General features: G+C 36.3%; 1 protein-coding gene across 1 annotated transcript; it reads left to right on the forward strand.

Moving 5' to 3' along the window:
- Positions 1-488: 488 nt before the first annotated feature.
- LOC139950097 (uncharacterized) lies at positions 489-12293 on the forward strand. The gene is made up of 14 exons (XM_071948726.1): positions 489-570; positions 1077-1241; positions 1657-2137; positions 2985-3129; positions 3543-3713; positions 4328-4565; positions 4835-5025; positions 6388-6493; positions 6907-7146; positions 8471-8662; positions 9046-9675; positions 10214-10471; positions 11088-11428; positions 12072-12293. The coding sequence occupies exons 1-14, from the start codon at positions 516-518 to the stop codon at positions 12291-12293; spliced, it is 3435 nt and encodes a 1144-aa protein (XP_071804827.1). The 5' UTR covers positions 489-515.
- Positions 12294-27252: the final 14959 nt, after the last annotated feature.

A 27252-nucleotide genomic window follows, 5' to 3' on the forward strand; every position in this document is an offset into this window, starting at 1 on the left:
TGACGGTGAAGGACGAGGCAGAGTTCACGCTGGAGTTGAAGCTGTTTGTGGTGAATGCTGGAGGTTATGTCCGGACAAACAGGCTGCATCTCATTTCTGAAGATTTGACAGTTGATGTTGCAGGTAATAGTGGCTTCTTACTTACAGTTCAACTTTTGCGAGTTATTTGTTGCATTTTTGTGACATCAAAATTGTATCACGTTTGCATTCGCAGGGAGTATAATTTTGGCTTTGGTGAGGGCAATGGTTACGGCTTGTAAGGTCGTATGCAAGGAGTCTTTGAAAGACTGTGCATTTATTTTGTGAATATCTGTCAGCAAATTTCTTTTCTAACTTTAGGTGACTTCCATGCAGACTTCAGCGGCCATGCTTTAGGTGAAGGCCCTGGTAAGGGAAAAAGCAAGAGCAGTGGACAGCTGGGTGGGGCAGGAGGTGGTCACGGTGGACGTGGTGGACCGTCGAGGCGTGGCATTCATTGGGCCTTTGCGTATGGGTCAACCTTCATCCCGGAGGAGATGGGTAGTGGAGGTGGGCGTGGCAATGATGGAGATGGCGGTGGGCGAGGAGGAGGTAAAACAAAAAGTAGATCATTGTCTAGATTGTGCAAGGCTTCTGACACCTATTTCAGACAGGCGTGCCAGAGTCGCGCCGAACCAAATAGATTAGGAGCGACTCTAGGCCAACCAAAATAAATTTTGGTTTCAGACAGTCGAACTCAACCTAACATTTACATTAGGTTCAGCTCATGACAAGATCGGCCGCTGAAACCAAGGCGCTTCAGAGTTGTTCCGACTGACTGCAACAGTTGATCTGTTGACCTATAGCTCGTCAAATCGCTCCTTACTTTTTGAGGCGTCAAACTTTTCATAAACTAAAATTTAGAATTTGGTTTGGCGCAACTCTGGAGTGCCTGAGCGTCTGAAACGGTTGTAACATATTTGGACATTTGGACTTGAGTTGAGTTGTGTGATTTTGTTTTTTCACATATCTTGCTAGGTTGTTCCATTATGACTGATTTATATTTTGGTGTTTCATTGGGAGAGATTTGTCTCTAAAAGGTATACATTTCTTATCAGGTGCCCTTCTTCTGGAGATTAGTGATGATCTTAGAGTGGAAGGTCGTCTCCATGCAAACGGGGAAAATAGCCATGGTGTTACGGGCGCTGGATCAGGGGGCAGTATTCTCGCCTACGTCGGCCATCTTGATGGAGCTGGGTCGATAGAGAGCAATGGTGGAGAAGGTAGGAACGTTTTTTTCTTAGATTTTCACCTTCAAGTTTTGGGTCAGAGATGAGCCAGTTGGGAAATCCTCACTGCTTTGACTATAGCTTGCTCTCTAGTTTTATTTTTGCTCATGTCAAAAGTCATACATAAGTACCTTTGTTCAGTGATGCCAGTAAGAAGCCATTCAACCCCTAACTAACATTAACCAGGGATCCAACCCAAGTTTATGGAACAATCTGGAAAGGGGCAGGAGAGGGATCACCTCATACATTGGCTGTATGGTACACTATTTAAAGACAAGAGGATCGAGTGAATGGCCTCTTCCAAAAACCAACACCTCTCTCAGATGTTGGTAATATGTCCCTCATATCTCTATCTCTATCAAGTTTTTGTTTTCTGGTTAATTTTGTTATACTTTTATTTTTACTTAAGGCTCCACTTATGGTGGTGGGGGTTCAGGAGGCCGCATTGCGATCTACTACACACACTACAACTATATTGGAAGCTTCCATACCAAGGGTGGCACTGGACCTGATGAAGTAAGCTCCTCTGGTACAGTTTACCTTCATGGAGGCGTGGATCCAGACCAACAAAACCGCAAACTCATCGTCGACAATGAACAGTCCTCTTCTGACGCTTCTCGAATTGAAGAATACATCAATCTTCCGTTGGATAGCGCAGACTCAAGCAGCTTAACGGATTATTACACGTATGGCGGTGTACGCATATATACCACCGGTGTCCCTTATTATTATGATCATGGATATACAAGGTTCCAGCTCAGTCGGATGTTTTCGGGGGTGGGTACTGATGGGTATTATTATCTAACTGGTACCCAGCAGGCTACGGTTACTGTATCGTTTCCGTTCACTGTGTATGCGTATGCTGTCAGGGTTTACCCACAATGCACAAGGTGAGTTCTAGATGCTAAATGAGTTTTATGGACATAATACCTGACACAAGTATTATTCATATGACCTTTGACTTATGACTCACAGCGTGCATGCGCTATACACTTGTGCATAACACTACAGTAGCTGACTGAGTTTTAAGTAAATTCATTGTGCAGAGTGTGTGTTCGAGTCCCAGTCACATGACACTTGTTTCCTTGAGCGAGATACTTTACCAAAGTTGCTTTGTCATTCAGATGAGACATTAAAGGCAGTGGACACTATTGGTATTGTCAAAGACCAGTCTTCTCATTTGGTGTATCTCAACATGTAAATAAAATAACAAACCTGTGAACATTTGAGCTCGATTGGTGGTCGGAGTTGCGAGATAACTATGAAAGAAAAAAGCACCCTTGTGTGCTTTCAGATACTTGATTTCAAGACCTCAAGTTATAAACTTGAGGTCTCGAAATTAAATTTGTGGAAAATTACTTCTTTATCGAAAACTACATCACTTCAGAGGGAGCCGTTTCTCACAAGGTTTTATGCTATCAACCTCTCCCTATTACTACTCACCAATTAAGGTTTTATGCTAATAATTATTTTGAGTCACTACCAATAGTGTCCACAGCCTTTACTAAAGCCGTAGTTCCTGTGTACTTTGATTTCTAGTGCACATAAAAGAACCAAGAACGCCCATACTGGAAGAATATAGGGGCTATCCTCTGTGTTTCTGGTTCACATATCAAGCACCCGTTTTTACAGGTTTACGTCAGGCTTGCGAGCTACAGTGATTTTAGTTTACTAATGAGACATCCTTAGATTGTATGTAAAATCTGAGGATTTTCCCCCATTTTTTCTTGTCATCAGCCACGTCACTGATTTCCAAATCTCAAGTCAGTCCGGCATAACTACCGTTGTACACACTGATGGCTTTGTAGATGTCAGTGGTTGCCGAACACAGCAGGAACCAGATCAATATTCACTGGTTTCCATCGGTAATATTGTCGATAAGGTAATTTTTTATTGTTAAATGTCAAACTCTTTTCTGACATTTTTAAAGCTATTTTTCTTTGGAGATCCTATTGTGTTTTAACCCTTTAGTCACTGTACCGCCCCAAACCGCCCGGCCATTTATTCACTGGACCACCCACAACCAATGTATCCACCAAAAAGGTACTCAAACATTTGAATGAAGAGAAACACTTTTTAAGAACTAGAGACCAATCCGACGAAACAAAATTAGTTGCGCCCTCTTTTGAAAAAATTTACAACTGCGGTGTCTTTTTTGTGTATAATCTAGGCACCGAAGACACCACAGCAAATGGCGCATGGTGCTCAACACTTGCGCGCCCGGATTGGTGTATATGCTTGTTTCATCAAAGATGCAATTCCTAAAAACATTTCCCCTATCTGCCCACTATTTAGATTTTCATTGAGCTTCGTGGACATGGAAGCTATGCAGCTATGAACAAGGTTGAAGTACTGCTTCAGAGAGACCCAGAGCACAGTAATGTGGTACAGACAGAGCATTCAATGGCTCCAGATACACTCATTCTTGCTGAAGAAGAAGAAGCTGACACCTTTGAGTTTGATGAGGTACTGATGATTTGTGTTATCTTTTCTGTCCTCTTTGAAATCTTCAACATTCTTAAGACTGTGTTTTTTTGTATAAGGCCAAGTACAAACAAATACCAGTTGATCGTCCAAGTTTTTCCAAAAAGAGGAGGATAATGGCCTTTTTATTTTATTTTAAATTTTTTCAAACTGTCCACCAATTCTTCAGTTTAAAGTAACCAGTTACAAATTCTTAAAAGATTAGTAACTTGAATGAGAAATACACAGAAAGTTTGTCTTTTTTGAAAAGAAAAGAGTAGAATAAAAAATAGTTTAACAAAGGACGCGGAAAAATGGATGAGGGAGGGGGCGATCAACCGGTATTTTTTTAATTAGCCTAACCATTCATATTAGAACCGTTGTTTTTCCTGTGAAATTTTGCCCTCTGAAATTAATTTATATACTCTAGCTGAAAATTGCATGTACACGCATTTTCACTATTTTTTCCTGACTCACACATGGGTTTAAGTGCTAATTATCACAGGTTTGGTATTTCACTATGTATGTGGTTGATCACACAAAACCCAAATACTCTGTGACTGTTCTGTCAGCCCTACCAATTTTGTTTAAAACCTTTCAAATGGTTTGTCATAAAGGTCATCATCAGAGGTCAAGGGTCACTCGCATTGACAAACATGAGGGCCCATCGGTCAGAGCTAATCGCTCACGCAGTCGGCGGTGATCGAAGCGGTCAGCTGACTCTATTCCGAGGCCAGGATCTGAATGCCACTATGCCTCGTGCCCTGATGCCCTTCTCTCTACTTGCACTGGATGGCTCTTCTGTAACGCTTCCAACCATTCTTGATTGCAAGAACGTAGAAATAGCCATAGATGGTAAGACTTCATTAGTGTATTAATTTTCCGAGCCCTGTGAAGAAATCACAGGCATATCATTTGGGTGGGATTCAAAATCACAGTTTTAATTTTTATAAAGTAGTCAGCTTTAACAAAAATAAAATGAAAATAATCAACAGACTCTGAAATAGCAGTTTTAAAAATAGTGCAACTTCAATCGCGATTTTCTCCAACATATTTTAACTGTGAGATAGGTCACTTCGTGGTACAAGCGATGGTTTAATGCTCTTTATGTTTCTTGTACACAGGGAGTCTTCACAGCATGGAGAGGTTCACAATCAGCTCTGGCTGCAATGTTTTCCTGGAGTATGAAGGGGGCGACCAAAACCACATCGATCACCTGGACATTAAAACCTTTGGTTCTCTGTACATCAATGATAATCAGAAAGGGACTGTCACTCTGGAGGGAACCACGCTCAATGTCCGAAGTGGAGCTTTGGTGGGTTTATTGTACTAAAAAGAAGTTAAAATCTTTGGAAGAGTATTGATAATAGTTTCCTGATCATCTTTATGGGCAACTTGGGTTGTCGCTTTGTGCCGCATCGAGCATTGCTAAGAGCGCACATTTAGTCGACTACTGACCAGCAACATTATTTAACAACTTGTTTTAGAAGCCAAGTCAACCATTTGTACCACAGTATTCAACACTCCATTGCCTTCCATGTTTTCGCTATAGTGTCACTGATTCCCCTCTGCGCTTTACAAATGTTAGCATGGACTAGGCTTTTGGGACCAGTGAAGAAACCATGATCACGAGGCTGGTTCCAAATGAAGTCAAGTCAAAATAGTCAACTTTGGGTTAACCATGGTGCCAATCGAACTGGCTCCTACAAAGCACAACAGATCTAACAGCGCCACTGTCCCCAAGAAAATGTGATTGAGCAATAGACCCTTGCACTGGCCGCCATCTCTGAGGTCAATATGGAAACACGCCAGACAGAAAGCCTGATGAATGCCACATCAACTATTTTTCCAGGGACCGTTGCCACCTAAACCCATCTAACCCACCTAACAATCCATACAGATGTAGGTTTGGGTATCATCCATCAGAAGCCTGGCTGGTAGAGCAGAAAGCACTATCTCCCCAACTTTACGAACCAATTCGTGGTTATGTGTCTTGTTTAAGGACACACAAGTGTCACGATTGAGACTCGAACCCACACTCTGCTGATCAAACACCAGAGCTTGAGTCCGGTGCTCTTAACCACTAGGCCATGACACACCACAAGGTCTTGACACGCGGCAAACAAGTTTCAGCCAATGGTGGATCTTCCTTTGACCGCAGTGTAGGCGCTGTTTGGGCTTTTTACATCATAATGCAAGAGGTCTTTTTAAATATGTATGTTTGAACTTCCTGGAGACTGTTTGCCTGGAACATGATTAAAGGAACACGTTGCCTTGGATCGGTCGAGTTGGTCTGTGAAAAGCGTTTGTAACTGTTTTTTATAAAATGTATATGGGTAGAAAGATGTTGTAAAAGTAGAATACAATGATCCATACAAACATGCCTCGAAATTGAACGGTTTTCCTTTTACCTCGTCGACTAACATGGTTGGCCATTTATGGGAGTCAAATTTTTGACTCCCATAAATGGCCGACCGTGTTAGTTCGCGCAGGAAAATCAACCACGCAATTTTGAGGCAAACTTGTGTGGATCATTGTATTCTACTTTTAAAACATCTTTCCAACCATATGCATTTTATAAAAAACGGTAACAAACACTTTTTATAGACCAACTCGTCCGATACAAGGCAACGTGTTCCTTTAAGTATGTTGATGTTTTATATGCTTCTCTTTGCAGCTGAAATCTAGTGACCTGAGTCTTCACTATGTCAACGTGAGCGTTGAACCATCAGCTACTCTATCCATAGGCTTTGAGACGTCCTTACAGCATGAACAGACAATAGGTAAAAGGAATCTTGTTGTGAATCCACTTACCCATTGTGCAAGTCTTGTGGGTAGTGTGGGTTTTGTAATGATACAAGTGCATTTATTAAATGATGTACTTGGAAACTCTTTTGTCCCCAAATTGTTCGAATTCATGCAAGACTTACATAGATGGATTGCAAAAATGCATCATTGACCACCATGTTTGATGATAAACAATGGAATGGTACACACGTGTGCACTCGCATAACTGTCAGCTATAAATAGCTTTTTCACTTGCGCAGGTTTCATCATCGATGGTGGTCAATGACGTCATGGGCAATCCGTCTATTGTCTATTACATGTCAACATAGTTCTCGATTAGGGGAAGAACACACTTAGCCATCAATTGCTTCCTCAAAAAAATTATTGTTTGTTTTATTATTTTTCCTAGGCCATGGCTCTGGACTGAAAGGCAGCCCTGGCTCATCGGGTGCAGGTCACGCCAGCACAGGGGGTCAAGGTCAAAACCAGCCCCGCGTCGGCATACCCTATGGATCATTCTTGACCCCTGACCTATTCGGGTCAGATGGAGGTCAATCGACATATCCTCATCTGGGAGGATCAGGTGCCGGCAGAGTGTTCATGAATGTGACGGGGATCTTAACAGTTGATGGAACTCTGATTGCTGCAGGTAGGGGAGTGTGTAATATACAAATATTGACTGCTTCGAGTGCTATGGTTAAAACTATGACTCCCGAGGTGATCCCCGGAGCGTTCTATTTTAGAAAATAGAACGCTACGGGGATCACCGAGAGGGAGTGATAGTTTTAACCATTGCACAAGTAAAAGCAGTAAATATTTGTTTTATAACACCCCAAACATTTCTAAATACTGTAATATTATTATTAAGTTACAGACCTGAATGCTACAATCCACGGACAACGCGAATACAGATTGCAAAAACTTTTACTGTGCTGCATGTAAAGTGTCGTGCAATCCGAAATGGTTACAGACTATTAATCTATCATCCTCATACACGCAACGGATGTCTGGGTACTGCACGCCGTGTGCTAGTCTTTGGACTAGCGCACGGCAAACCGACGCACTATCACAGGGCCATTGTCTAGCAAAACTAAGACATGTCATGTGACGCGCTCTAAACCAACGAGCAGGCAGAATACTTGTAAGGGTGTTATAATTATTAATAAGGGAATGATGGTGGAAAAACCAGCCATTTTAATCCAGCAGGGTCTTGGCGGTGCGGTACCAAAGGTGGGGTCCTTTATGGTTCGACCACCACCTGGCATGATTTGCAGGGGAAAAGTTGAGTCAGGCTCAGCAGAAGTTTGCAAGGAAAATGTTGAGTCGGTCTGAGAAAAATATGGTAGGGAAAAAAATGAGTTGGTCTGAGCTTAAGATTGCAGGAAAAAATTGAGGCATGTTGAGCAAAATTCGCAGGGAACCAGTCTGAACAGTTCAACATTATAATCTATTTTGGCTGATGGTAACCAGTTTCTGCAATCTCGTATTTTTCTATGCTATGTAAGTGGTTTTTTTTGTGCTGAACAAATTTATAAAGTTGGGCCTTATTATTTAAAGGCATAGGACACTACTGGTAATTACTCAAAATAATTATTAGCAAAAAACTTACTTGGTACATTGTGAGAAACGGCTCCATCTGAACGAGTTTTCGAGAAAGAAGTAATTTTCCACTAAAATATTTGAATTTGATTTTGAGACCTCAGAATTAGATTTTGTGGTCCCGAAATCAAGTATCTGAAAGTACACAACTTCGTGTGACAAGGTTGTTTTTTCTTTCATTATTATCTTGCAACTTCGACGACCAATTGAGTTCAAATTTTCAGAGGTTTGTTATTTTGTGCATATGTTGAGATACACCAATTGAGAAGATTGGACTTTGACATTTACCAAAGGTGTCCAGTGTTATTAAGATTTGATCCTTTGCTTTGGTCTCCTTATGAATATAAACGTTTACCCTCTCGGTTCCTTTGAAGGTGGCGATCATCGCTCGCCAGGCGCTGGAGGAGGCAGCGGAGGCAGCATCTGGATTGAGACTGAGACCTTAGACGGAGATGGAATCATAGATGCTTCAGGAGGAGGTGGCTACTCTGGTACTCTTAGTTCTCCAGGAGGAGGAGGAGCTGGTGGTAGAATAGCTGTCTACTACACGAACAACTACTTTATTGGTAGGTACACTTTGTTGATACATTTGTGTGTTGGGCAAAGCTAAAAGTCATGTGTCATTGCCATGCTGTTAAGAGTACCGGACTTGAGCGCTGGTGTTCCTATTCAGGAGAGTGTGGGTTCGAGTCCCAGTTGCAGGCAATCAAGATTTGACCAAAAAGGTAAAAGTGGAGGTCATGTCCTGAACTTACATTTTTGAATGATCCTGATACAAAGTTTTTTAGCTTCTGAAACTAAATCAATCATATGTTTTGTGCTACTTTTACAGACATTTTACTTAAAAATTATGTTAAAAATCAACAATAGTAGACATTTTGTGATGATTCTACAGAAATGAATGGTCTCTTTAAGAGCCAAATTAATTTTGGTTATTGAAAATTTGCAGGTGATTTTGAAGCTGTTGGAGGGAACAGCAACTTTGAACCAGGTGGTCCTGGGACAATCTACTTACACAAACTCCAACCACTAAATGGTACCGTGCTTCTAGATGCAACCAGTGACGAGGCGCGCATCACCCATGATTCCAACGTCACCGAGCCTCTCACTAATCGTACACTCTACATCAACAATCGGGGGCGATCACCCCGCGACAAGGATCGTAACATCACAGACGGTTTCGCAGACTATGCAAGTGTGTCCACTATCCTCTGGTTGATGCCTACTGAGCGTGCTCAGATTGACGTCGTGCGAAATGAGCCCAGCCACAATTTCACCGCAGACATTATTCTGGACGAGCTACACATCTACGGCGGCGCTCAGATAGCGTACTTGGACCCCGAACAACACCACGACTCACTCAGTGTTAGAATCGGGTCGATATCAGGGGATCGCACGGGCAAGATGCTGATTGGTTTCAACCAGACCTTTTACGCGTCTCGTGCACATTTTCCCATGGATGTGGATGTGTATCGTGGAGGGTCGGCAACACTTCATGGTGAGCTTAAGGTTGCTGGTGTGAGGGTTAACGTTGAGGGCGTTCTGGAAAATGCGGAGAATGTTACTGTCGCAGACGGAGGTGAGTTGAGCTGTCATGTCGTGAAGAGACCATAAAAACTGGAAATAATTTTGGGTTGAATAAAGAAAAATTTACTAGAGTGATCATTGTTATTCCCAAGTTATTTTTTCTCAAGTCAAGTTAAGTTGAAGTAATATTAACAATAATAAACAGCACTTGTCAAGCGCACAGTATCTGACAAATAAATGCTATTCAAGGATTTCGATTTGCATAGTCAAAAGTCAAAAGTCCAGGATTTGAAATGCCCGATTGAAATGAAGTTTGACCTGTCATCCGTGTTCTGAGGTCAAGCAGCAATGTTTTGAGTCATCTTTGCTCAAGTCAAGTCACAAGTAATTTGTGCTCATTTTCATTAAAGTCACTATTCACTATTTTTTGCATTTGTACCCTCTGTCCTTTTGGTTGGTAAACTAATTGCAACAGCTAATTCTATTTTCCGGATTAAATTGCAGGCACTCAACCAACTGAGTCAGAAAATATTTCAAAAATATTTGAATACAACAAAATTGTCTTGCATAATATTCGATCAACTTCATAGGTACTCTGCTCATGCATGAAATGATCAACATCGACGGGGAAGCGACGGAGACACTTAATTTCAATGCCATCAACATTCGCAATCATGGCACAATGGTGGTCAAGAATGGCCGGGAGCGGCGCACCATCGAGGGCTCCTTTGTTCAGGTGTACGGCGGTGGGGAGTTGATATCCACCAATCTCAACATCGTTGCCGACGTGGTGATTGTGGATTCCAAAGGGTTTATCAGCTTGAATGGGGAGGGGTTTGCTGGAAGTGGTAAGTATATTTGACAAACTTGTTATATTTTTTTTTTACTCCTCATCCCCTGAGAGCAGGCTAGTCCAAACTTTGAGACCAATGAAGAACTCACTCGGCAGCAGTTAACTTAATTACGAGAAGTCCCCTTAAAGGAACACGTTGCCTTGGATCGGACGAGTTGGTCTATGAAAAGCGTTTGAAACCGTTTGTTATGAAATGCATATGGTTAGAAAGATGTTTTAAAAGTAGAATACAATGATCCACACAAGTAGCACTCAACATTGTACGGTTTTCATTTTACGTCGCGGACTAACATGGTCGGCCATTTATGGGAGTCAAGTTTTTGACCCCCATAAATGGCCGACCGTGTTTGTCGACGAGCTAACACGAAAACCACGCAATTTCGAGGCATATTTGTGTAGATCATTGTATTCTACTTTTACAACATCTTTCTAACCATACCGATTTTATAACAAACGGTTATAGAACGCTTTTCAAAGACCAACTCGACCGATCCAAGGCAACGTGTTCCTTTAATCCACTATGCCAAAGTAGTAGTCCCATTATGTAGTCAACAAATTTCATAGCAATAAAGATCAAGTTGGATTGAGAATTTTTCCATCTTATCTCTCAGAAGGCCCAGGTGCGGGTTTTTTCTACCAAGGTCCAAGTTATCCGTACCCGAACATCGGCACCGGTGCAACACACGGAGGTGAAGGGGGCTGCACCTCATCCAGTCAACGGTCCCCTCCCAGTTATGGCTCCTTCACCACCCCGGCTGAATTTGGGAGTGGAGGGGGGCTTTCGGGTGGTGCCGGAGGTGGAATTTTGTGGATGAATGTTAGCCAGTGGCTGAGGGTTGAGGGCACTGTTCGGGCAAACGGTGAAGATGGGAATGGGGCTTTGAGTGGTGGTGGAAGCGGAGGGAGTATTCTTATCTCTGCGAATGAGATTGATGGTTCTGGAGAATTTCAGGTTTGTTTTATTGACCCTAAGACCCTTGGCCCAGTTTCATGGCACTACTTAAAAGTACTGAACACTATTTGTAATTACTCAAAATAATTGTTGACATGAAAACTTTCTTGTAACAAGCAATGGAGAGCTATTGGTAGTATAAAACATTGTGAAAACGGCTCCCTCGAAAAGAGGTAATTTCTGGATATGCATAAAATAACAAATCTGTGAAAATTTATGCTCAATTGGTCACCGAAATTGCAAGAAGAAAATGAAAGAAAAAACCCTTGTTGCACAACTTTGTGTGCTTTTAGTTGCATAACAAAAAGCCTCATCAGGCCTGAAGTCTTTGATTGTTTGAGTGAGAAATTACCCCTTTAAAAAATATGTTACCTCGAACAGAGGGAGTTATTTCTCCAATGTTTTATACTAAAGCTCTCCATTGCTAGTTACAAAGTAAATTTTTATGCTAACAATTATTTTGAGTAATTACCAATAGTGTTCCTTTGAAGCATTGTATACTCAGTACCTTCCCGAATTCTGTGAAAAAGAAACCCACATTCAAATCACTTGGGGTTGGGATTCCAACCCATTACCTTTGAAATGCTCGAGCAGATGTCTTATCACTATTTGATTTGATTTTGTTATTGTTTTTTTGTTGTAGGTAAATGGAGGAAATGGGAACAATGCTGGAGGCGGAGGGGGAGGCCGTCTCTCAGTCTACGTCGATGAGAACAGATTCGATGGTGAATTTGAGGCTAGAGGAGGGTCAGGGGTCAATGAGCATGGCGCCTCTGGAACCATCTATCTGAAGCAGACTGGAGATGATGGACACAAGACGCTGAAGGTCTACAACCGCTTCAATACTCAACATTCACAGGTATAGATTTTTTATTTTATATAATAGATGGAAATTTGCCATCGCGGATAAAGTATATAAGTTTTGGTTTTACCCATATACAAGGATGTGAGTTAGCGCTGTATACTGTGTAAACAAACTCCCATCACCCTCATTTTCACTTTTGCCTGATATTTTATTTGATGCAAATACAGTGTATATTCTGTGAATTAAATGTGAATGATACATTTGATCTTCTTCATCTTTATTTGTAGGCCTGGGCTAACTATTCGAATATCCGGTTAATGGCGAATAGGTTTTCCTATCTGTAACCGCGAATGCCTTTTTTTTCTTAACCGGATATCCGCATAGGGCGCGAATACCTATTTATAAACCGGATAGTTCTGTAATTACAACCAAGTAACCGGATATTCTTTAATATCCGAATATCCGCGGACGTCGGGCGACAACTGATAGGAATGTTTTGTCTGAATCCTTATGAAACTTCTTTTAAGACAGCATAAAACAGCATAAATTAAGTATTTAACTATGCTCACCTCCGTGAAAAGTTAAAACAATGACATTTCTGACGTAATTTGTTCAAAGATTACGAAGGGTCAAACACGATCAAAAGAAAAAGCAAATCGCCATCTTTAAATTAGATCCGGTTATTTTTATGAATGAACCGAGTGACACTGTCTAAAACTAATATCAATCCGCCCATACGATCTCATTCACAAACAAACAGCGCCCTCTAGCATCCTAAAATTTTTTTTTAAATAGCGCCTTCTAGCGGTGGAAAAAAATATTCTAGTTGGCCAGCGGTATCCGAATATCAAAATTTCACTATTCGCCCCAGCACTATCCATTGTTTGTTGCATCCTGATGCAGCTTGCTCTCTTATCCCACCCTTTCATGTTTCCCCGTATTGTTATGCATACAGTGCATTTATCACTTTTATGTTCCAGTAATATACAATTTTGGGGGATTTTTGACCGCAAACACAAAGTCGCAAAATTCTTAATAAATCTCAAACTTTCGCTAATATACCAAGTCCGCACTGATAAAATGTCTTCATTAGTATCTTCTGTATCATTTGAAAGCATAAAATCAACAAAAAAATTTCACCCCAAATCTGAAAAAACGACCCATACCGGCATCACAGATTTTTTTGGATTTTTGACCAAAAACCCAAACTCACAAAATTCTTAATAAATCTCAAACTTTCGCTAATATACCAAGTCCGCACTGATAAAATGTCTTCAGTAGTATCTTCTGTATCATTTGAAAGCATAAAATCAACAAAAATTTTTTCACCCAAAATCTGAAAAATCGACCCATACCGGCATCACAGATTTTTTTGGATTTTTGACCAAAAACCCAAACTCACAAAATTCTTAATAAATCTCAAACTTTCGCTAATATACCAAGTCCGCACTGATAAAATGTCTTCAGTAGTAAATTCTGTATCATTTGAAAGCATAAAATCAACAAAAAAATTTCACCCAAAATCTGAAAAATCGACCCATACCGGCATCACAGATTTTTTTGGATTTTTGACCAAAAACCCAAACTCACAAAATTCTTAATAAATCTCAAACTTTCGCTAATATACCAAGTCTGCACTGATAAAATGTCTTCAGTAGTATCTTCTGTATCATTTGAAAGCATAAAATCAATAAAAAAAAATTCACCCCAAATCTGAAAAATCGACCCATACCGGCATCACAGATTTTTTTGGATTTTTGACCAAAAACCCAAACTCACAAAATTCTTAATAAATCTCAAACTTTCGCTAATATACCAAGTCTGTGCTGACAAAATGTCTTCAGTAGTATCTTCTGTATCATTTGAAAGTATAAAATCTATAAAAAAAATTTCACCCCAAATCTGAAAAATCGACCCATACCGGCATCACAGATTTTTTTGGATTTTTGACCAAAAACCCAAATTCACAAAATTCTTAATAAATCTCAAACTTTCTCTAATATACCAAGTCTGCACTGATGAAATGTCTTCAGTAGTATCTTCTGTATCATTTGAAAGCATAAAATCGACGAAAAAATTTTCATTCAAAATCTGAAAAATCGACCCATACCGGCATCACAGATTTTTTTGGATTTTTGACCAAAAACCCAAACTCACAAAATTCTTAATAAATCTCAAACTTTCGCTAATATACCAAGTCCGCACTGATAAAATGTCTTCAGTAGTATCTTCTGTATCATTTGAAAGCATAAAATCCACAAAAAATTTTTCACCCAAAATCTGAAAAATCGACCCATACCGGCATCACAGATTTTTTTGGATTTTTGACCAAAAACCCACACTCACAAAATTCTTAATAAATCTCAAACTTTCGCTAATATACCAAGTCCGCACTGATAAAATGTCTTCAGTAGTAACTTCTGTATCATTTGAAAGCATAAAATCAACAAAAAATTTTTCACCCAAAATCTGAAAAATCGACCCATACCGGCATCACAGATTTTTTTGGATTTTTGACCAAAAACCCAAACTCACAAAATTCTTAATAAATCTCAAACTTTCGCTAATATACCAAGTCCGCACTGATAAAATGTCTTCAGTAGTAACTTCTGTATCATTTGAAAGCATAAAATCAACAAAAATTTTTTCACCCAAAATCTGAAAAATCGACCCATACCGGCATCACAGATTTTTTTGGATTTTTGACCAAAAACCCAAACTCACAAAATTCTTAATAAATCTCAAACTTTCGCTAATATACCAAGTCCGCACTGATAAAATGTCTTCAGTAGTAACTTCTGTATCATTTGAAAGCATAAAATCAACAAAAAAATTTTCACCCAAAATCTGAAAAATCGACCCATACCGGCATCACAGATTTTTTTGGATTTTTGACCAAAAACCCGAACTCACAAAATTCTGAATAAATCTCAAACTTTCGCTAATATACAAAGTCCGCACTGATAAAATGTCTTCAGTAGTAACTTCTGTATCATTTGAAAGCATAAAATCAACAAAAATTTTTTCACCCAAAATCTGAAAAATCGACCCATACCGGCATCACAGATTTTTTTGGATTTTTGACCAAAAACCCAAACTCACAAAATTCTTAATAAATCTCAAACTTTCGCTAATATACCAAGTCCGCACTGATAAAATGTCTTCAGTAGTAAATTCTGATCATTTGAAAGCATAAAATCAACAAAAAGTTTTTCACCCAAAATCTGAAAAATCGACCCATACCGGCATCACAGATTTTTTTGGATTTTTGACCAAAAACCCAAACTCACAAAATTTTCTTAATAAATCTCAAACTTTCGCTAATATACCAAGTCCGCACTGATAAAATGTCTTCAGTAGTAACTTCTGTATCATTTGAAAGCATAAAATCAACAAAAAATTTTTCACCCAAAATCTGAAAAATCGACTCATACCGGCATCACAGATTTTTTTGGATTTTTGACCAAAAACCCAAACTCACAAAATTCTTAATAAATCTCAAACTTTCGCTAATATACCAAGTCCGCACTGATAAAATGTCTTCAGTAGTAAATTCTGTATCATTTGAAAGCATAAAATCAACAAAAAATTTTTCACCCAAAATCTGAAAAATCGACCCATACCGGCATCACAGATTTTTTTGGATTTTTGACCAAAAACCCAAACTCACAAAATTCTTAATAAATCTCAAACTTTCGCTAATATACCAAGTCTGCACTGATAAAATGTCTTCAGTAGTATCTTCTGTATCATTTGAAAGCGTAAAATCAACAAACAAATTTTCACCCAAAATCTGAAAAATCGACCCATACCGGCATCACAGATTTTTTTGGATTTTTGACCAAAAACCCAAACTCACAAAATTCTTAATAAATCTCAAACTTTCGCTAATATACCAAGTCTGCACTGATAAAATGTCTTCAGTAGTATCTTCTGTATCATTTGAAAGCATAAAATCAACAAAAAAAAATTCACCCCAAATCTGAAAAATCGACCCATACCGGCATCACAGATTTTTTTGGATTTTTGACCAAAAACCCAAACTCACAAAATTCTTAATAAATCTCAAACTTTCGCTAATATACCAAGTCTGTGCTGACAAAATGTCTTCAGTAGTATCTTCTGTATCATTTGAAAGCATAAAATCAATAAAAAAAATTTCACCCCAAATCTGAAAAATCGACCCATACCGGCATCACAGATTTTTTTGGATTTTTGACCAAAAACCCAAACTCACAAAATTTTCTTAATAAATCTCAAACTTTCGCTAATATACCAAGTCCGCACTGATAAAATGTCTTCAGTAGTAACTTCTGTATCATTTGAAAGCATAAAATCAACAAAAAATTTTTCACCCAAAATCTGAAAAATCGACTCATACCGGCATCACAGATTTTTTTGGATTTTTGACCAAAAACCCGAACTCACAAAATTCTTAATAAATCTCAAACTTTCGCTAATATACGAAGTCCGCACTGATAAAATGTCTTCAGTAGTAACTTCTGTATCATTTGAAAGCATAAAATCAACAAAAATTTTTTCACCCAAAATCTGAAAAATCGACCCATACCGGCATCACAGATTTTTTTGGATTTTTGACCAAAAACCCAAACTCACAAAATTCTTAATAAATCTCAAACTTTCGCTAATATACCAAGTCCGCACTGATAAAATGTCTTCAGTAGTAAATTCTGTATCATTTGAAAGCATAAAATCAACAAAAAAATTTTCACCCCAAATCTGAAAATCGACCCATACCGGCATCACAGATTTTTTTGGATTTTTGACCAAAAACCCAAACTCACAAAATTCTTAATAAATCTCAAACTTTCGCTAATATACCAAGTCTGCACTGATAAAATGTCTTCAGTAGTATCTTCTGTATCATTTGAAAGCATAAAATCAAAAAAAAAAAATTCACCCCAAATCTGAAAAATCGACCCATACCGGCATCACAGATTTTTTTGGATTTTTGACCAAAAACCCAAACTCACAAAATTCTTAATAAATCTCAAACTTTCGCTAATATACCAAGTCTGTGCTGACAAAATGTCTTCAGTAGTATCTTCTGTATCATTTGAAAGCATAAAATCAATAAAAAAAATTTCACCCCAAATCTGAAAAATCGACCCATACCGGCATCACAGATTTTTTTGGATTTTTGACCAAAAACCGAAACTCACAAAATTTTCTTAATAAATCTCAAACTTTCGCTAATATACCAAGTCCGCACTGATGAAATGTCTTCAGTAGTAACTTCTGTATCATTTGAAAGCATAAAATCAACAAAAAATTTTTCACCCAAAATCTGAAAAATCGACTCATACCGGCATCACAGATTTTTTTGGATTTTTGACCAAAAACCCGAACTCACAAAATTCTTAATAAATCTCAAACTTTCGCTAATATACGAAGTCCGCACTGATAAAATGTCTTCAGTAGTAACTTCTGTATCATTTGAAAGTATAAAATCAACAAAAATTTTTTCACCCAAAATCTGAAAAATCGACCCATACCGGCATCACAGATTTTTTTGGATTTTTGACCAAAAACCCAAACTCACAAAATTCTTAATAAATCTCAAACTTTCGCTAATATACCAAGTCCGCACTGATAAAATGTCTTCAGTAGTAAATTCTGTATCATTTGAAAGCATAAAATCAACAAAAAAATTTTCACCCCAAATCTGAAAATCGACCCATACCGGCATCACAGATTTTTTTGGATTTTTGACCAAAAACCCAAACTCACAAAATTCTTAATAAATCTCAAACTTTCGCTAATATACCAAGTCTGCACTGATAAAATGTCTTCAGTAGTATCTTCTGTATCATTTGAAAGCATAAAATCAAAAAAAAAAATTCACCCCAAATCTGAAAAATCGACCCATACCGGCATCACAGATTTTTTTGGATTTTTGACCAAAAACCCAAACTCACAAAATTCTTAATAAATCTCAAACTTTCGCTAATATACCAAGTCTGTGCTGACAAAATGTCTTCAGTAGTATCTTCTGTATCATTTGAAAGCATAAAATCAATAAAAAAAATTTCACCCCAAATCTGAAAAATCGACCCATACCGGCATCACAGATTTTTTTGGATTTTTGACCAAAAACCCAAACTCACAAAATTTTCTTAATAAATCTCAAACTTTCGCTAATATACCAAGTCCGCACTGATAAAATGTCTTCAGTAGTAACTTCTGTATCATTTGAAAGCATAAAATCAACAAAAAATTTTTCACCCAAAATCTGAAAAATCGACTCATACCGGCATCACAGATTTTTTTGGATTTTTGACCAAAAACCCGAACTCACAAAATTCTTAATAAATCTCAAACTTTCGCTAATATACGAAGTCCGCACTGATAAAATGTCTTCAGTAGTAACTTCTGTATCATTTGAAAGCATAAAATCAACAAAAATTTTTTCACCCAAAATCTGAAAAATCGACCCATACCGGCATCACAGATTTTTTTGGATTTTTGACCAAAAACCCAAACTCACAAAATTCTTAATAAATCTCAAACTTTCGCTAATATACCAAGTCCGCACTGATAAAATGTCTTCAGTAGTAAATTCTGTATCATTTGAAAGCATAAAATCAACAAAAAGATTTTCACCCCAAATCTGAAAATCGACCCATACCGGCATCACAGATTTTTTTGGATTTTTGACCAAAAACCCAAACTCACAAAATTCTTAATAAATCTCAAACTTTCGCTAATATACCAAGTCTGCACTGATAAAATGTCTTCAGTAGTATCTTCTGTATCATTTGAAAGCATAAAATCAAAAAAAAAAATTCACCCCAAATCTGAAAAATCGACCCATACCGGCATCACAGATTTTTTTGGATTTTTGACCAAAAACCCAAACTCACAAAATTCTTAATAAATCTCAAACTTTCGCTAATATACCAAGTCTGTGCTGACAAAATGTCTTCAGTAGTATCTTCTGTATCATTTGAAAGCATAAAATCAATAAAAAAAATTTCACCCCAAATCTGAAAAATCGACCCATACCGGCATCACAGATTTTTTTGGATTTTTGACCAAAAACCCAAATTCACAAAATTCTTAATAAATCTCAAACTTTCTCTAATATACCAAGTCTGCACTGATAAAATGTCTTCAGTAGTATCTTCTGTATCATTTGAAAGCATAAAATCGACGAAAAAATTTTCATTCAAAATCTGAAAAATCGACCCATACCGGCATCACAGATTTTTTTGGATTTTTGACCAAAAACCCAAACTCACAAAATTCTTAATAAATCTCAAACTTTCGCTAATATACCAAGTCCGCACTGATAAAATGTCTTCAGTAGTAACTTCTGTATCATTTGAAAGCATAAAATCAACAAAAAATTTTTCACCCAAAATCTGAAAAATCGACCCATACCGGCATCACAGATTTTTTTGGATTTTTGACCAAAAACCCAAACTCACAAAATTCTTAATAAATCTCAAACTTTCGCTAATATACCAAGTCCGCACTGATAAAATGTCTTCAGTAGTAACTTCTGTATCATTTGAAAGCATAAAATCAACAAAAAATTTTTCACCCAAAATCTGAAAAATCGACCCATACCGGCATCACAGATTTTTTTGGATTTTTGACCAAAAACCCAAACTCACAAAATTCTTAATAAATCTCAAACTTTCGCTAATATACCAAGTCCGCACTGATAAAATGTCTTCAGTAGTGAATTCTGTATCATTTGAAAGCATAAAATCAACAAAAAATTTTTCACCCAAAATCTGAAAAATCGACCCATACCGGCATCACAGATTTTTTTGGATTTTTGACCAAAAACCCAAACTCACAAAATTCTTAATAAATCTCAAACTTTCGCTAATATACCAAGTCTGCACTGATAAAATGTCTTCAGTAGTATCTTCTGTATCATTTGAAAGCATAAAATCAACAAAAAATTTTTCACCCAAAATCTGAAAAATCGACCCATACCGGCATCACAGATTTTTTTGGATTTTTGACCAAAAACCCAAACTCACAAAATTCTTAATAAATCTCAAACTTTCGCTAATATACCAAGTCTGCACTGATAAAATGTCTTCAGTAGTAACTTCTGTATCATTTGAAAGCATAAAATCAACAAAAATTTTTTCAACCAAAATCTGAAAAATCGACCCATACCGGCATCACAGATGTTTTTGGATTTTTGACCAAAAACCCAAACTCACAAAATTCTTAATAAATCTCAAACTTTCGCTAATATACCAAGTCCGCACTGATAAAATGTCTTCAGTAGTAACTTCTGTATCATTTGAAAGCATAAAATCAACAAAAAATTTTTCACCCAAAATCTGAAAAATCGACCCATACCGGCATCACAGATTTTTTTGGATTTTTGACCAAAAACCCAAACTCACAAAATTCTTAATAAATCTCAAACTTTCGCTAATATACCAAGTCCGCACTGATAAAATGTCTTCAGTAGTAAATTCTGTATCATTTGAAAGCATAAAATCAACAAAAAATTTTTCACCCAAAATCTGAAAAATCGACCCATACCGGCATCACAGATTTTTTTGGATTTTTGACCAAAAACCCAAACTCACAAAATTCTTAATAAATCTCAAACTTTCGCTAATATACCAAGTCTGCACTGATAAAATGTCTTCAGTAGTATCTTCTGTATCATTTGAAAGCATAAAATCAACAAAAAATTTTTCACCCAAATTCTGAAAAATCGACCCATACCGGCATCACAGATTTTTTTGGATTTTTGACCAAAAACCCAAACTCACAAAATTCTTAATAAATCTCAAACTTTCGCTAATATACCAAGTCTGCACTGATAAAATGTCTTCAGTAGTATCTTCTGTATCATTTGAAAGCATAAAATCAAAAAAAAATTTTCGCCCAAAATCTGAAAAATCGACCCATACTGGCATCACAGATTTTTTTGGATTTTTGACCAAAAACCCAAACTCACAAAATTCTTAATAAATCTCAAACTTTCGCTAATATACCAAGTCTGCACTGATAAAATGTCTTCAGTAGTAACTTCTGTATCATTTGAAAGCATAAAATCAACAAAAATTTTTTCACCCAAAATCTGAAAAATCGACCCATACCGGCATCACAGATTTTTTTGGATTTTTGACCAAAAACCCAAACTCACAAAATTCTTAATAAATCTCAAACTTTCGCTAATATACCAAGTCCGCACTGATAAAATGTTTTCAGTAGTAACTTCTGTATCATTTGAAAGCATAAAATCAACAAAAAATTTTTCACCCAAAATCTGAAAAATCGACCCATACCGGCATCACAGATTTTTTTGGATTTTTGACCAAAAACCCAAACTCACAAAATTCTTAATAAATCTCAAACTTTCGCTAATATACCAAGTCTGCACTGATAAAATGTCTTCAGTAGTATCTTCTGTATCATTTGAAAGCATAAAATCAAAAAAAAATTTTCGCCCAAAATCTGAAAAATCGACCCATACTGGCATCACAGATTTTTTTGGATTTTTGACCAAAAACCCAAACTCACAAAATTCTTAATAAATCTCAAACTTTCGCTAATATACCAAGTCTGCACTGATAAAATGTCTTCAGTAGTAACTTCTGTATCATTTGAAAGCATAAAATCAACAAAAATTTTTTCACCCAAAATCTGAAAAATCGACCCATACCGGCATCACAGATTTTTTTGGATTTTTGACCAAAAACCCAAACTCACAAAATTCTTAATAAATCTCAAACTTTCGCTAATATACCAAGTCCGCACTGATAAAATGTTTTCAGTAGTAACTTCTGTATCATTTGAAAGCATAAAATCAACAAAAAATTTTTCACCCAAAATCTGAAAAATCGACCCATACCGGCATCACAGATTTTTTTGGATTTTTGACCAAAAACCCAAACTCACAAAATTCTTAATAAATCTCAAACTTTCGCTAATATACCAAGTCTGCACTGATAAAATGTCTTCAGTAGTATCTTCTGTATCATTTGAAAGCATAAAATCAACAAAAAATTTTTCACCCAAAATCTGAAAAATCGACCCATACCGGCATCACAGATTTTTTTGGATTTTTGACCAAAAACCCAAACTCACAAAATTCTTAATAAATCTCAAACTTTCGCTAATATACCAAGTCTGCACTGATAAAATGTCTTCAGTAGTATCTTCTGTATCATTTGAAAGCATAAAATCAAAAAAAAAAAATTTCACCCCAAATCTGAAAAATCGACCCATACCGGCATCACAGATTTTTTTGGATTTTTGACCAAAAACCCAAACTCACAAAATTCTTAATAAATCTCAAACTTTCGCTAATATACCAAGTCTGCACTGATAAAATGTCTTCAGTAGTATCTTCTGTATCATTTGAAAGCATAAAATCAAAAAAAAATTTTCACCCAAAATCTGAAAAATCGACCCATACCGGCATCACAGATTTTTTTGGATTTTTGACCAAAAACCCAAACTCACAAAATTCTTAATAAATCTCAAACTTTCGCTAATATACCAAGTCTGCACTGATAAAATGTCTTCAGTAGTATCTTCTGTATCATTTGAAAGTATAAAATCAACAAAAAATTTTTCACCCAAAATCTGAAAAATCGACCCATACCGGCATCACAGATTTTTTTGGATTTTTGACCAAAAACCCAAACTCACAAAATTCTTAATAAATCTCAAACTTTCGCTAATATACGAAGTCCGCACTGATAAAATGTCTTCAGTAGTAACTTCTGTATCATTTGAAAGCATAAAATCAACAAAAATTTTTTCACCCAAAATCTGAAAAATCGACCCATACCGGCATCACAGATTTTTTTGGATTTTTGACCAAAAACCCAAACTCACAAAATTCTTAATAAATCTCAAACTTTCGCTAATATACCAAGTCCGCACTGATAAAATGTCTTCAGTAGTAACTTCTGTATCATTTGAAAGCATAAAATCAACAAAAATTTTTTCACCCAAAATCTGAAAAATCGACCCATACCGGCATCACAGATTTTTTTGGATTTTTGACCAAAAACCCAAACTCACAAAATTCTTAATAAATCTCAAACTTTCGCTAATATACCAAGTCCGCACTGATAAAATGTCTTCAGTAGTAAATTCTGTATCATTTGAAAGCATAAAATCAACAAAAAATTTTTCACCCAAAATCTGAAAAATCGACCCATACCGGCATCACAGATTTTTTTGGATTTTTGACCAAAAACCCAAACTCACAAAATTCTTAATAAAATTCAAACTTTCGCTAATATACCAAGTCTGCACTGATAAAATGTCTTCAGTAGTAACTTCTGTATCATTTGAAAGCATAAAATCAACAAAAAATTTTTCACCCAAAATCTGAAAAATCGACCCATACCGGCATCACAGATTTTTTTGGATTTTTGACCAAAAACCCAAACTCACAAAATTCTTAATAAATCTCAAACTTTCGCTAATATACCAAGTCCGCACTGATAAAATGTCTTCAGTAGTAAATTCTGATCATTTGAAAGCATAAAATCAACAAAAAATTTTTCACCCAAAATCTGAAAAATCGACCCATACCGGCATCACAGATTTTTTTGGATTTTTGACCAAAAACCCAAACTCACAAAATTCTTAATAAATCTCAAACTTTCGCTAATATACCAAGTCTGCACTGATAAAATGTCTTCAGTAGTAACTTCTGTATCATTTGAAAGCATAAAATCAACAAAAAATTTTTCACCCAAAATCTGAAAAATCGACCCATACCGGCATCACAGATTTTTTTGGATTTTTGACCAAAAACCCAAACTCACAAAATTCTTAATAAATCTCAAACTTTCGCTAATATACCAAGTCCGCACTGATAAAATGTCTTCAGTAGTGAATTCTGTATCATTTGAAAGCATAAAATCAACAAAAAATTTTTCACCCAAAATCTGAAAAATCGACCCATACCGGCATCACAGATTTTTTTGGATTTTTGACCAAAAACCCAAACTCACAAAATTCTTAATAAATCTCAAACTTTCGCTAATATACCAAGTCTGCACTGATAAAATGTCTTCAGTAGTATCTTCTGTATCATTTGAAATCATAAAATCAAAAAAAAAAATTTCACCCCAAATCTGAAAAATCGACCCATACCGGCATCACAGATTTTTTTGGATTTTTGACCAAAAACCCAAACTCACAAAATTCTTAATAAATCTCAAACTTTCGCTAATATACCAAGTCTGCACTGATAAAATGTCTTCAGTAGTATCTTCTGTATCATTTGAAAGCATAAAATCAAAAAAAAATTTTCACCCAAAATCTGAAAAATCGACCCATACCGGCATCACAGATTTTTTTGGATTTTTGACCAAAAACCCAAACTCACAAAATTCTTAATAAATCTCAAACTTTCGCTAATATACCAAGTCTGCACTGATAAAATGTCTTCAGTAGTATCTTCTGTATCATTTGAAAGCATAAAATCAACAAAAAAATTTTCACCCCAAATCTGAAAAATCGACCCATACCGGCATCACAGATTTTTTTGGATTTTTGACCAAAAACCCAAACTCACAAAATTCTTTTCATAAATTTCAAACTTTCGCTAATATACCAAGTCTGCACTGATAAAATGTCTTCAGTAGTAACTTCTGTATCATTTGAAAGCATAAAATCAACAAAAAATTTTTCACCCAAAATCTGAAAAATCGACCCATACCGGCATCACAGATTTTTTTGGATTTTTGACCAAAAACCCAAACTCACAAAATTCTTAATAAATCTCAAACTTTCGCTAATATACCAAGTCTGTGCTGACAAAATGTCTTCAGTAGTATCTTCTGTATCATTTGAAAGCATAAAATCAATAAAAAAAAATTCACCCCAAATCTGAAAAATCGACCCATACCGGCATCACAGATTTTTTTGGATTTTTGACCAAAAACCAAAATTCACAAAATTCTTAATAAATCTCAAACTTTCGCTAATATACCAAGTCTGCACTGATAAAATGTCTTCAGTAGTATCTTCTGTATCATTTGAAAGCAAAAAATCGACGAACAAATTTTCACCCAAAATCTGAAAAATCGACCCATACCGGCATCACAGATTTTTTTGGATTTTTGACCAAAAACCCAAACTCACAAAATTCTTAATAAATCTCAAACTTTCGCTAATATACCAAGTCCGCACTGATAAAATGTCTTCAGTAGTAAATTCTGTATCATTTGAAAGCATAAAATCAACAAAAAATTTTTCACCCAAAATCTGAAAAATCGACCCATACCGGCATCACAGATTTTTTTGGATTTTTGACCAAAAACCCAAACTCACAAAATTCTTAATAAATCTCAAACTTTCGCTAATATACCAAGTCTGCACTGATAAAATGTCTTCAGTAGTATCTTCTGTATCATTTGAAAGCATAAAATCAATAAAAAAAAATTCACCCCAAATCTGAAAAATCGACCCATACCGGCATCACAGATTTTTTTGGATTTTTGACTGAAAACCCAAATTCACAAAATTCTTAATAAATCTCAAACTTTCGCTAATATACCAAGTCTGCACTGATAAAATGTCTTCAGTAGTAACTTCTGTATCATTTGAAAGCATAAAATCAACAAAAATTTTTTCACCCCAAATCTGAAAAATCGACCCATACCGGCATCACAGATTTTTTTGGATTTTTGACCAAAAACCCAAATTCACAAAATTCTTAATAAATCTCAAACTTTCTCTAATATACCAAGTCTGCACTGATGAAATGTCTTCAGTAGTATCTTCTGTATCATTTGAAAGCATAAAATCGACGAAAAAATTTTCATTCAAAATCTGAAAAATCGACCCATACCGGCATCACAGATTTTTTTGGATTTTTGACCAAAAACCCAAACTCACAAAATTCTTAATAAATCTCAAACTTTCGCTAATATACCAAGTCCGCACTGATAAAATGTCTTCAGTAGTATCTTCTGTATCATTTGAAAGCATAAAATCAACACAAAAATTTTCACCCAAAATCTGAAAAATCGACCCATACCGGCATCACAGATTTTTTTGGATTTTTGACCAAAAACCCAAACTCACAAAATTCTTAATAAATCTCAAACTTTCGCTAATATACCAAGTCCGCACTGATAAAATGTCTTCAGTAGTAACTTCTGTATCATTTGAAAGCATAAAATCAACAAAAAATTTTTCACCCAAAATCTGAAAAATCGACCCATACCGGCATCACAGATTTTTTTGGATTTTTGACCAAAAACCCAAACTCACAAAATTCTTAATAAATCTCAAACTTTCGCTAATATACCAAGTCTGCACTGATAAAATGTCTTCAGTAGTATCTTCTGTATCATTTGAAAGCATAAAATCAACAAAAAATTTTTCACCCAAAATCTGAAAAATCGACCCATACCGGCATCACAGATTTTTTTGGATTTTTGACCAAAAACCCAAACTCACAAAATTCTTAATAAATCTCAAACTTTCGCTAATATACCAAGTCTGCACTGATAAAATGTCTTCAGTAGTAACTTCTGTATCATTTGAAAGCATAAAATCAACAAAAATTTTTTCAACCAAAATCTGAAAAATCGACCCATACCGGCATCACAGATGTTTTTGGATTTTTGACCAAAAACCCAAACTCACAAAATTCTTAATAAATCTCAAACTTTCGCTAATATACCAAGTCCGCACTGATAAAATGTCTTCAGTAGTAAATTCTGTATCATTTGAAAGCATAAAATCAACAAAAAATTTTTCACCCAAAATCTGAAAAATCGACCCATACCGGCATCACAGATTTTTTTGGATTTTTGACCAAAAACCCAAACTCACAAAATTCTTAATAAATCTCAAACTTTCGCTAATATACCAAGTCCGCAATGATAAAATGTCTTCAGTAGTAACTTCTGTATCATTTGAAAGCATAAAATCAACAAAAATTTTTTCAACCAAAATCTGAAAAATCGACCCATACCGGCATCACAGATGTTTTTGGATTTTTGACCAAAAACCCAAACTCACAAAATTCTTA

Source organism: Asterias amurensis, chromosome 17, assembly GCF_032118995.1.
Source record: "Asterias amurensis chromosome 17, ASM3211899v1".
Taxonomy (NCBI): Eukaryota; Metazoa; Echinodermata; class Asteroidea; order Forcipulatida; family Asteriidae; genus Asterias; species Asterias amurensis.